Here is a 12165-nt window from a genome sequence, read left to right as displayed (position 1 = left end):
TTGAATCAACAATATTTTTTTTAATAAAATTTTAATAATTTACTAGGGTTTATACCAAATTCGAGGTATACGCCAAGACCTCATTGCTTCTAAAAATTTTAAGAGTTCTTTATTAAATTCACATATCTTTAAGTTGTGACATACCATACCCGGATCCATTGATCGAGTCAGGTTTGGGTGTTACAAAACCTTTGGATTGGAAGATTCTAGATGGATGTACATAGGCTTGTCCACACTTGATCACACTTCTTGTATAACATTTATTATGAGTGGCTGGGAGTTAGTTGAGATTAGATCTCCACCATCCTTAGTGGACCATGTAACTTAATTTTAACCGTTGATGTTTTAAGGCTTTGTCTATAAATAGAGGACTCTCTTCCCTTATGTGGCATGATTTAAAATGAAAATTTTGAAAAAAAATAAAAATAAAATGTTGTTGCATAACTTTTAAGTAAAATTTAAAGTTTGAGTATCGTTCCCTGCACTCACTAATACTAAACAAATTCAGCTCTCTTCTCGCATCATTTAGCAGCATGTGTGATATTTTCGAAGAAGTTCAGCCTTCAAATTCAGATCTGCATATAGAAAAATAAATTAATCAGGCTGACAAGACAATATTCCAAAAACTGACACCAAAACAAAGCCAACAAAAAACCTCCATAAAGTCGATCTTTAAAATATCATCAAAACTACCGTGTTAGATTTCAATGTTAATTTGCCAATCATAAAAACATATTATTTTAAATAGTTTAAAAAAAAACACAGAACTAGTTTGAAGAAAGAACAAACCATATTATTTTTGGACACCATATATGTTCCTTTATAAATATCTAGGGCAGGGCCCATTCCACCAATTATTGATTTTAGTGTGATAATAACGAAAAAAAAGAAGATAACAGTAACGTATATCATCAACAACAAAAAATCTATTCTGTAAGAGAGAACCTACCTTATAAAATACTCTGCCAAAGGGAGAAAGTCATAGGATGAGAAAAGATTTCACTGCCTATAAAATATTGATAAAAATAAAAAAAACAAGTACAAAATATTTTTGATTATTTATATTTGAAGATAGCTTACCTGATCATACGGGTTAGCACTTACCTTCTTGCACACGTAAACACCTGTCAAAACAAATCAAATGTAAATAAGAGACTAAATATTTTACGACTAAACCTTTTAAAAAAAGGGAGAATAGTTTACCATCTACTCGAAACGTCGAGTGTGCAAGAGGGCTTCTTAATAGATCTCTCCAATGACGACATACTAAAGGTAAGACATCCAGCGGGTATGGACTGATTTTTTCAAAAACTTGTAAATTGAGGAAAAATAAGGGCAATTGTGTAAAAACCAAATCATTTTTTAAGGAGGTGGAAACTTGGTAGAGGTGATCATGGGTCAGGCTGGATCATAACAAAATTTCAGGCCCATTTGATAAAAATACTAAAATTCGAGCCCAACCCATCCATATTAAATTTATTTATATATAAGTTTTTCATATTAAAACAAGTTTTAAAATATAATACATCAAATACACTAAAAACATTAAGATAAATGTTTCTCAACAAATTGAAAATAAATTTAAAAATTATACTTAAATAACACTAAAATAGGTATAACTTTAACAAATGCCTCTAAAATAATAGTAAAATTAACAATAAAACAGGAATTATACAATATCTAAACAACAATAACAACAACAAAATAGTAACAATACAACAGCGAAATGACAGCAAAACAACAACAAAACACAACAAAAAAACAATAGTAAAACAGTGGAAACACAACTCTTTTATGGGTGATTTTATTTTTGTATAAAAATTAACTTAAATCAAGCTTAATACTATTATATTAATAATAAATTTTTATTTTTAAAATATTAATATAAAATATTATAACTTTTATTAGTAAACATACATATTTAATTATCTATATCTAATCATATGATGTTTTATTATTTTAATAAATTATTAAATATTTCAATAATAAATTTTAAATTATATTCTTCATATATTACTGAAAAATATTCAATATTAATATTTTAATAATAAATATTTATTACAATTATAAATATATTAATAATAAATATTTTGTAGTATAAAGGTTAAATGTCATAAGTCTATGTACTTTTCATAAATTTAGAATTTAGTATCTATATTTTTTTTCAAAGAATTTAGCTCATTTACTTTGTCTAATATACCTACTAATACCCTTGTGTTCAAGGTTAAAACATACTTACAGCTTGTTGCTACCATTCATAGAAATCCATTGTATTTATTTATTTTTGTTGGCATTTGAATCGAGTTTAAACACCAATGAATCGATTCAAAAAGTAAAAAGAATCGGTTCAATCAACAAAAAAAAATCAATTTAAAGAAACAAAAAATCGATTTAAATGATATACAATTGATTCAAAAGAAATAGCAATACTTTTGGTGCTCAAGCAAAGAAAATAGAGCAAAAGACAACAAACCAAAAAATTTAAGTTGAAGAAATATATAAATTGACCCTCTATTTACACTAGTAACGGAGGGGCAAAACGGTAAATAGATAGGAGCAAAAAAGTAAAAAAAATGCAAGAACTATTTGAAACAACTCCACTATTTTCGTGCCCAATAGTAAAAAAAATGCAAGAACTATTTGAAACAACTCCACTATTTTCGTGCCCAATAGTAAAAAAAATACCAATTTTTTGGAACAATAAACTGGAAAAATAAAACTGTTAAATTTTTTTTGAAAATAATAAAAAATTTTATCCAAAAAGATATACATGCAGTGTTAACTACAGGTGTACATGGGTCGGGTTAGACCCAACCAAAATTTTAGGCCCGGCCCGAAAACAAGTTCAATAACCACCAAGTTGATTCATATATATAAACATATTCCACACTTGATATCTAACTAATGTGAGACTATGCTGTCCATTTTCCTCAACATAAAAGGTCTCATGGGATAGAATATAAAGCTATAATTTTATTATTCAAATATCCACTTTTACTAATTGAGAATATGCCTCAAAGCTTCCAAAAACTCTATTTTTTTTTCAACAGGCTTCTCTATGCACGTCAACCCGAGGGAGTCATTGCTAATTTGACACCACGCACAAGTTCCGTTACGCGAGTCTTGACCTACTAATCTTTTGCATATGGTTGCTAACTTGCCATATCGAGCTTTGCCTTTTAGTTTGTTTTGGTTACGAAGCAAAAATCGTTAAAATCATCAAATAATATCTAAAATAAAATTTAATAAATCAAGATATGTCAGACTATTAAGAATAAATCAAAAACAAAAACAAAATTATACGTAGCTGCTTCAGTGAGTATTCTATTCAGAATATAAGCTCACATCAATATTTATAAGTAAACAATAAATTTAAAAGGCTTAAAGATAAATTTGGCCACTAACGTTTGTTTGTTTTGTCAAAATGGTTTTAATTGTATTTTGAGCCTTTTTTTATCATCAACCTTTGATTTTTTTTTTCAAACTGTTTTTTTCTAACAGATTTAATAAACAAATTCAAGGTTTTAACCTTTCTTTTCTTTCAAAAGGTTTCAATCTTTCATACGTTTGTTTATGAGAAATTTTTTTACGGAGTTAAATTTTTTAGATAATTATATTTATTTTTTAAATTTAATGTATTATTTATTTTATTATTTTCCAAAGTACTTATTTTAGTTTTAGTTTTTGTCATTTAGCAACATATACCAATTCACTTAATCTAACTAAAACTTTTCAAAATCAACAATCAAAGTACCATTTCATATTCATTAACCATTAACCAAACATCTAATAACCAAATATACCTTTAACACTCAACCATTCTATCTACTATACTTATATCTTCCCAATACAAGTCCAAACCATTATATCATCATATACTAATCCATGATGAATCACATTATCAACCACAAACATACACTTATATACAAGCTAAAAACATGTCACTTATAATAAATATTTATATATAATTACAAGATAGTCCTATTATACGCCATAAAACTAAAATATATTAATTTTAATATATATCAAAAGATAGTCGAATAGTGTGATCTTCAAGTTGATCCAATCGCCCGATTTCACAAAAAGAAATCCAAAAGTAATCAGGAAACGCAACACGGGTAAACTTTATAAAAAAAAAAGAAAAAATCAGTTCAACTGATTTAATCGTCAGTTTGATTGGTTCAATCGGTTCATAGATCAACCAATCTAACCTCTTATTCTGAACTAGTATCGATTCTCGATTTAACCAACTGATCTTATCCGATTTTGAAAATAATGGGTTTCATTATAAATTTCTTTTAAAGTCAAATTGAATTGGATTCAATTCTAATAAGAACATGTTATAAATATCGAAATTCAAACTTTAAATTTATTTGATCTCATCATTTAAAAATAATTACACGAATAAGATAAGATCTTGAACTAATTTATGTAACGAATTCACCTAAACACTTAACCAACGTGGGTTAACTTTAAACCACAAAATTAAACAACAAAATTTTGTTTATTTCTTCCATCAAAACTTGACCTCAAAGTTAGCAATTAACAACAAACCAATTTGTTCCCTTTATTTTTGTTTATTTTCTTCCATCTTTCTTCCTTCTTTGACATTTAGCCCTCAAGGCCAAAAACTCTTTGCATATCAAAAATTAAAATTAAAAAGAAATGACAACATATGGAACCATTCCGACCGAGTTACCACAACAGTCATTGAGCTTAATTGTTCAAGCACGAGAATTTCTCGGATCAGGCCTCGGCTCACGAAGAAAATGGGAAGACATGATCAATATTCGAGCATTAAACTTACCCCCGAATGTAAACGAAGCGGTCGGGAGAATTAGAACAAATATCGTGTTTTTCAAGACGAATTATGTGATTGTCGTGCTTTTTCTCCTCCTCCTCACTTTGTTTTTCCACCCAACCTCATTGGTCATCATTGTCGTTATAATGATCGCGTGGTTTTTACAATACTTTTTACGCGACAACCCTTTATCGATTTACGGCTTTGTCGTCGACCGTAACATGATCATAACGGTCTTGACATTGTTTACCATCGCCGTGTTTTTCTTGACTGATGTGATGAGTAATATCATGAGCGGCATTACATTCGGATTGACGGTCGTTTTGGCACACGGATTCTTTAGAACTACCGATGATTTGTTCGTCGGAGATGAAAAGGACATCAATAATGCATCGCAATGTTAATGGACTGACCATTCACCGTGGCCGCCGCTGCTTACGGCATTGAAGAATGTTGTTTCCTCTTGAATGCCTCCATTGTTGTTGTTTCAATTTTATAATCATATACTATGAATGGAAAGAATTAAGTCATTTCTTTGTTGATTAAGTTTAATATGTATCATCATATACCATCTTCCTCTCTATTAAAATTTTGTTTTTAAAATATTGAATGGATACCCATCAATTGGGTAGTTAGAGTAAATTTTAAGTTATTTCGAGTTTAGATTTTTAGACTATTTTATATCATTTTAAGTTTGGGTCATTCGATTTAAGAATTGGTTTTCAAATTAAGTCATTACAGATTCATATTAATTTGGGTTTTGATCGATTCGAGTTTAAGTTAATTTATATTTGGATTGGATTAAATCAGATTAAATTATATTTAAATTTAAATTAATCTGATTGTAACTTATTAAAATGATTGAATGATTGTTAACAATAAAAAATCAATCACTTCCTGTTGGATAACTCCTTATGAGACCAATCATTCATGTTTATAACTTTATATTGAAGGCAAAAATAAAGATAATTTTGCTTTCAAGTTTTCAACTTCATCACTTCTTTACTTTCTTATTTAAAAGTGGTATTTCTTAAATTATATAGACATTGTTATACCACATTCGCACATCATTCTTAAATACCGCTTAATTAAGTGTAATTTTAGCATCAATTATTTTCGCCAAAAATGAAATCAATTGGCATACAACACTTTGAGCCCTTCAATCACGAAGAGATAATCTTTACTTTTTAAATCATCCTACATTATCACATTACCGATTTATAGTGTCACATTGCCACCTCTTTAAAGAGACAAGGACGTGACGCGTTTGTCAATAAGATGCTTACACATGGCATCACATACCTTTCATATAACAACTTTCTCCCCTTAGTAAAAAGTAAAGATAAAATAAACAATTCCCACTCTCTTGACTCCTCTCTTTCATTTTCCCCTCTTCCTCCTCCTTCGTTACTTCTCCATCTACGATGACTCTCTGCCCTCCCAAGGTGAATAGTGAACTACCTTGTACCTTTGTCAACCTCTTCCCTTGTTGATTTTTAGTATCGACAAACACACACATGTTTGAGTAATTATACTCAAAATAAATCTGAAAAGAGAACTTATACACATTATAAGACTTAATCTGAGCACTTATGTTACTTGAATTTCAAATTAAATATCAAATATAAATATTTATTTAAAATGAAAATAATAATTTTACACATATATATATTATATTTATATTCAACTACAAATACTTTTAAGAAATATAAAGAAATGAAGATATACATCATGAGTTGTAGATTGAAATCATAACGACAAGCATATTTAACTCTTTTTTGACCATCTTTTTTACATTCATTGCACTTAGACTAAGCCTTTGATTCTAAAATACAGAAGGAAACTACACGCTGCAATGTCAATTTAGGATTAATACCTAACATATTTTATAGTAATAATGATATAAGACATAGTCAATTTATAGATATTTAAGCAATTTTAAATTTGACTAACTATTCTCCATAGCATTATCAAATAAAAAAATAAAAAAAATAAGATTATGGTCGGAAAATTTTTTATTTAGGTCTTTTAAAATTTTTAAAATTTTAAATTAGTAAAGGAAAATACTTTGGTCAAAAAATAAGGAAATTTTGATTTAATCCTTTAAAAATTATAAAAATATAAACTATTAAACTGGTGAAATAGCATTTTACAATTTAATTTCAGCCCCTAAATTTTTTTTTTTGGCTCTGTTCGTTGATTGTGCAATAAACATATTTATAGAAATTGATGTGAAAAATAAATGAGGTTTTAGTTAAAATGATAAAATTAAGATAACATTTAAACTCGACTAGAAAGATGACAAGATGCAAAGCACTATACCTATTTCAAAACTACTCAGAACGAGCATATATGCGTGCAACTTTATGAAATTCAAAGGTTAAAGCACATTAAACAAGATATCGGTTAATTAAAGGATGTTACAAGTGTTAATCGAACTCAAATGGGCCAAATTGTGACGTTTCGAGTTATAGATAATCAAAGACATAAACAGTTTATGATTTATGGGTCAAAATATTAAAATACATGATTATATCTCAAGTCATATCTCCCTATTTTAAGCCTTTAACTTCGAACATTTATGTCTCGATATATTAGTAAGTTTAAATCTCATTAATTATATATATCTTTTATAATAATGGTTGTTGTTTTATAAAAGAAATGAATTTCAATAATTTCTAAACTGAATCTAGACGACAGTAATTCACTTTAACTCTTTGAATAATTATATAAGGGTCTTTTACCAAAATATTCCAAAAAAAATAAAAAATACTAAAATAATATACAAAAAAGTTTATTTACTAAAATAATAATAATAAACAAAACAGCTGAATGGAGAGCCTGCCACAGGCGGCACCAATGGTGCCTGTGGCAGAGGCAGCACCAATGGTGCCTGTGACAGAGGAGGCACCAACATGTTCGTATTTCAGCCCTTTGTTTGTATTTTTTTCCCGGATTTTATTACTTTTAAAACATATACTATTTTTTAATTTATTATTTTACATTATTTTAGTACATTGTGCTTGAAATGTATTCATTTAGTGTGTGTTTTATTGAAAGTAATAAAATCCGGTAAAAAAATACGAACAAAGGGACGAAATAAGGTTTTTCTTAAATTTATTTAAAAAACACACTAAATGAATACATTTCAAACATAATGTACTAAAATAATGTAAAATTAGAAAATTAGAAAATAGTATATATTTTTTAAAGTAATAAAATCCAGGGAAAAAAATAAGAACAAATGGTCGAAATAAGGAAATTTATTTAAAAAACACAGTAAATTAATACATTTCAAACATAATGTACTAAAATAATGTAAAATAATAAAATACGAAAATAATATATTTTTATTGAAAGTAATACAATCCGGAAAAAAAAATACGAACAAAAGGCCGAAATAAGGGTTTTTTTTAATTTATTTAAAAAACACACTAAATGAATACATTTCAAACATAATGTACTAAAATAATGTAAAAAAATAAAATTATAAAATAGTATATTTTTATTGAAAGTAATAAAATCTGAGAAAAAAAACAAAAGGCCGAAATAAGGGTTTTTTTTAAATTTATTTAAAAAACACAGTAAATTAATACATTTCAAACATAATGTACTAAAATAATGTAAAATAATAAAATACAAAAATAACATATTTTTATTAAAAGTAATAAAATCCGGAAAAAAATACAAACAAACAGCCGAAATAAGGATTTTTTTAAATTTATTTAAAAAACACACTAAATGAATACATTTTAAAAAAATATACTATTTTATAATTTTATTATTTTACATTATTTTAGTACATTATGTTTGAAATGTATTCATTTAGTGCGTTTTTAAAAAAAATTAAAAAACCTTATTTCGGCCCTTTATTCATATTTTTTTCCGAATTTTATTACTTTCAATAAAAATATATTATTTTCGTATTTTATTATTTTACATTATTTTAGTACATTATGTTTGAAATATATTGATTTATGTTTTTTAAATAAATTAAAAAAAACTCTTATTTCGGCCCTTTGTTCGTATTTTTCCCTGAATTTTATTACTTTAAAAAATATACTATTTTCTAATTTTATTATTTTACATTATTTTAGTACATTATGTTTGAAATGTATTCATTTAGTGTGTTTTTTAAATAAATTAAAAAAAAACCTTTATTTCGGCCATTTGTTCGTATTTTTTTACCGAATTTTATCACTTTCAATAAAAAACACACTAAATGAATACATTTCAAGCATAATGTACTAAAATAATATAAAATAATAAATTAAAAAAATATTTTTTTAAAGTAATAAAATTTGAAAAAAATACGAACAAAGGGTTAAAATACGAACATGTTGGTACCGCCTTTGCCACAGGCACCATTGGTGTCGTCTGTGGTAAGCCCTCCATTTAGCTGTTTTGTTTTTTATTTGATAAAGCCAAATAATGGAGTCGACACTTTTGGTGGATAAGATCGATCAATTTCCATCCTTTTTTCAGCCTAAAAATGATCACAAATTATTTGAGTTCATTTTTTTAAAAGAAAAAAAATATTAAATTCACTTATTTATTACTGTATTGAATTTTTCTAGTTGAACCATTCGATTAAAATTTCATTTTAAAAAACTGGTTCAAACATCATTGGCTCTTCCTTCTTCGTTTTCCGCTTCCTCTTTCTTTCATCTTTTCCCTCATCTCCACCATCACCACCACTTCCTTCTCCTCCATCAGCCTCCTTTTTCTTTTTTCGGAATAATAAATTTAACTGGCGGTTTTGTCCCTCAGCTCCTCTCTTGATGGACGTTTTCTCAGGTCTATAAGGACTCATGTTTCTCATACCATTGATGACTCGAGTTTTTCGAGACCATGGTGACTCAGTCAGTCGACTCGTTTTGTTTATGTCTAATCTAAAAGATTTAACAATTTACGAAGAGAGGGATAAGATTACCAGAGTCAAATCTATAGTACCAATTCATATGGTCTGTTGTAATGAGAGAGCGCTTAATGGCTTTTGATGGCAGCAATTCAATAACAACAGGGATCCACCATCCACCAACTCAAAGCAAAAGCTAAAAAAATGGACCAAGTTCAAAAGTGGAACTGGGAATCTCATGTCTGCCTCTTTTTTGGTATACCTTTTTTCATCAATCAATCAATCCAACAGTTTCTCAGCATCACATCTAAAAGGAGTCCATTCATCCACTAAAGAACAGAGACAAAGAACAAAAACACAGGACAAAATATATTTCAAGCTGCAAAAGATAACAAATCATCACAATTATTCACCTGGTGATTTACATGTTCATTCTGGGTTTTCATCATTTAATCCATAGATACCATTTTTCACCATGATTTCATCATTTTAAATTCATAAATAAGCAATAAATTGAAGCTAAATACTCACAGTTTTTTACACTGAAAACACCTTGACTTCACATTTTGGTGAAATGCACTGTAAAAGTAGCCTTGCAGTGTGTTCTTGTTTGATAACGGCGTCGGATTTTTCCACCAAAACTGCTCTGACGATCCTCTCGTACCCTCCTCCGCCGCCGCTGGCTACATAAGCGACTATTGCCGCCTGAACCGGCGGTAGACTCGGGTTGTAAGCGGCGGATTCCATGTAAGACCCTTTGTATATCTTCCCTTCAACGTCTATCAACGCCACTCCGGATGGACACCCGCTGTAAGGTGCGTACGACATGTTCGCGGCATCGAGAGCCGCGTGTTTTAACTCGTCGTTCTCGCAGCCGTCGGAGGTAAACGACAAGCCGTTCCGGCGAGGCTCGAGGAGGAGAGGAGCATCTTTTCCTAGCAAATCATCGGGGCCGAACCTGTGAGGTAAAAATGAGACAAAGGGGTAAATTCTTGGTCTTTATCATTACAAGTGTTGCTTATTTGTTTTCCTTTTCATCATCGGAGGAAGTTATGAGCATCTTGACATCGGGAGCACCGCGGAGCTCTTGGAAAAACTGGCGGCAATGGCCGCAAGGAGCGGCGGAGACGGCGATGTATTTAAGACGCGGCTCTGCATTGAGGGAAAGGTTGGTGATAAGGAACTGCTCAGCGTGGACGGAATGGTTGAGGGGCAAGCCCGGGAATTCTAAATTGGCTCCGAAAAAGATCCGACCGGATGACCCGATCCCGACTGCCCCGACGTGGTACTTCGAGATCGGCGGGCGGGCTACGGACTGGGCTGATTTGACCAAAGAAGGAAGGAGTTGGAGCACCGTCTTGCCTGATTGTTTGGCCATTTGCTCGGCTTCGACGGCGTCGATTACGAATCTGGATCGATCCATATTTGAGAGATTGGGTTACGGGTTGACACTGTCGGAGACGGTGGGCTGAGTTTTGGATCACGGCGACGATATTTTCCTGAAAATTAGGAGGGAAGTAGCGAGGGGAGGCTCGAAGAGGAGCGAAGCGAGTGGCTATTATTTATAACGGCATTTGGATATTAGAGCAGTGAGTTTGGATGAGCAGTGTAAAAATAATGTAGCGATACTGTAGTGTAAGATAAAAAGTAAATTAAACGTATTGTACCGTACTTAATCATCCATCCAAACCCAACTTAAGTACTTTTATTTTATTAAATATCTAATTATACTATTATTTTGTTTTCTATAGAGGAAGTCCTAGAATCCGATCCGAAAAAATTCGATCTCGAATCTATTTAAATTTAATTTAATTAAAGAGTTAAAAGTTTAAATTTAAAAAATAAAAATTGAATTTAAAAGTACTCAACTCAAAAAAGCTCTAACTTGAAAAACATCATATTATTATTCAATACATAGTTGATAAGGTTTTTAATTGCACAAACCACTAAATAACTGCCACATGTTTATTTGACATTTAAATAAAAAATAAACAATAGATGATTTGTTTTTGAATCATTTGATATATTTTTTATTTTTATTTACACTTTATTATGTTTTTTAGATTTTTAAATCATTTTTATAATTTTTTATCCAAAAATTTTAAATAACAATTTTTATTTTTTAAAACTTTTAGAAGTAGAACTAAAATAACAATTTTTATAAACATTGAGAGTTAAATTTGTTAAATTTTTAAATTTAAGATCAAATTAATAGAATGTATAAATATTGGAGAGCTTTATTAATATGTAAATAAAAAAAAGCTCATTTTAACTTTCTATCACTCGTAACGAGAGAATGACTAAAATTTTTTATTTCAAAAAGTTGAATAACTAAATAAAATATTAATAATTGAATGATCAAAATAAACCTGAAGACATAGTTAGGTAACTATTATAGTTACCCATCTAAAACATTAGAAAATAAATCAATATTCACGATTAAAGGTGTTCGGAAATTTGAAAATATCTAAATTTTCTACTTTAAATTCAAATTGAATAAATTCAT

At 29.1% G+C, this 12165-nt stretch overlaps 1 protein-coding gene and 1 long non-coding RNA gene across 2 annotated transcripts; one reads left to right on the top strand and one right to left on the bottom strand.

The window, feature by feature from the left end:
• Positions 1-10006: 10006 nt before the first annotated feature.
• Positions 10007-11082, bottom strand: LOC107932848 (cytidine deaminase 1). The gene is given in 3 exon segments (XM_016864959.2): positions 10007-10038; positions 10191-10683; positions 10685-11082. Coding segments are annotated over 2 exon segments (885 nt in total). The 3' UTR covers positions 10007-10038; positions 10191-10196.
• Positions 10444-11392, top strand: LOC121220005 (uncharacterized). Its single transcript, XR_005917077.1, has 2 exons — positions 10444-10624; positions 10710-11392. It is a non-coding gene; the product is annotated as an uncharacterized lncRNA (long non-coding RNA).
• The last annotated feature ends 773 nt before the right edge of the window (positions 11393-12165 follow it).

The sequence above is a fragment of the Gossypium hirsutum genome, chromosome D08 (assembly GCF_007990345.1).
Source record: "Gossypium hirsutum isolate 1008001.06 chromosome D08, Gossypium_hirsutum_v2.1, whole genome shotgun sequence".
NCBI lineage: Eukaryota > Viridiplantae > Streptophyta > Magnoliopsida > Malvales > Malvaceae > Gossypium > Gossypium hirsutum.
Note: the sequence above shows the minus strand (reverse complement) of the source record. Positions and strands in the feature narration are given on the sequence as shown.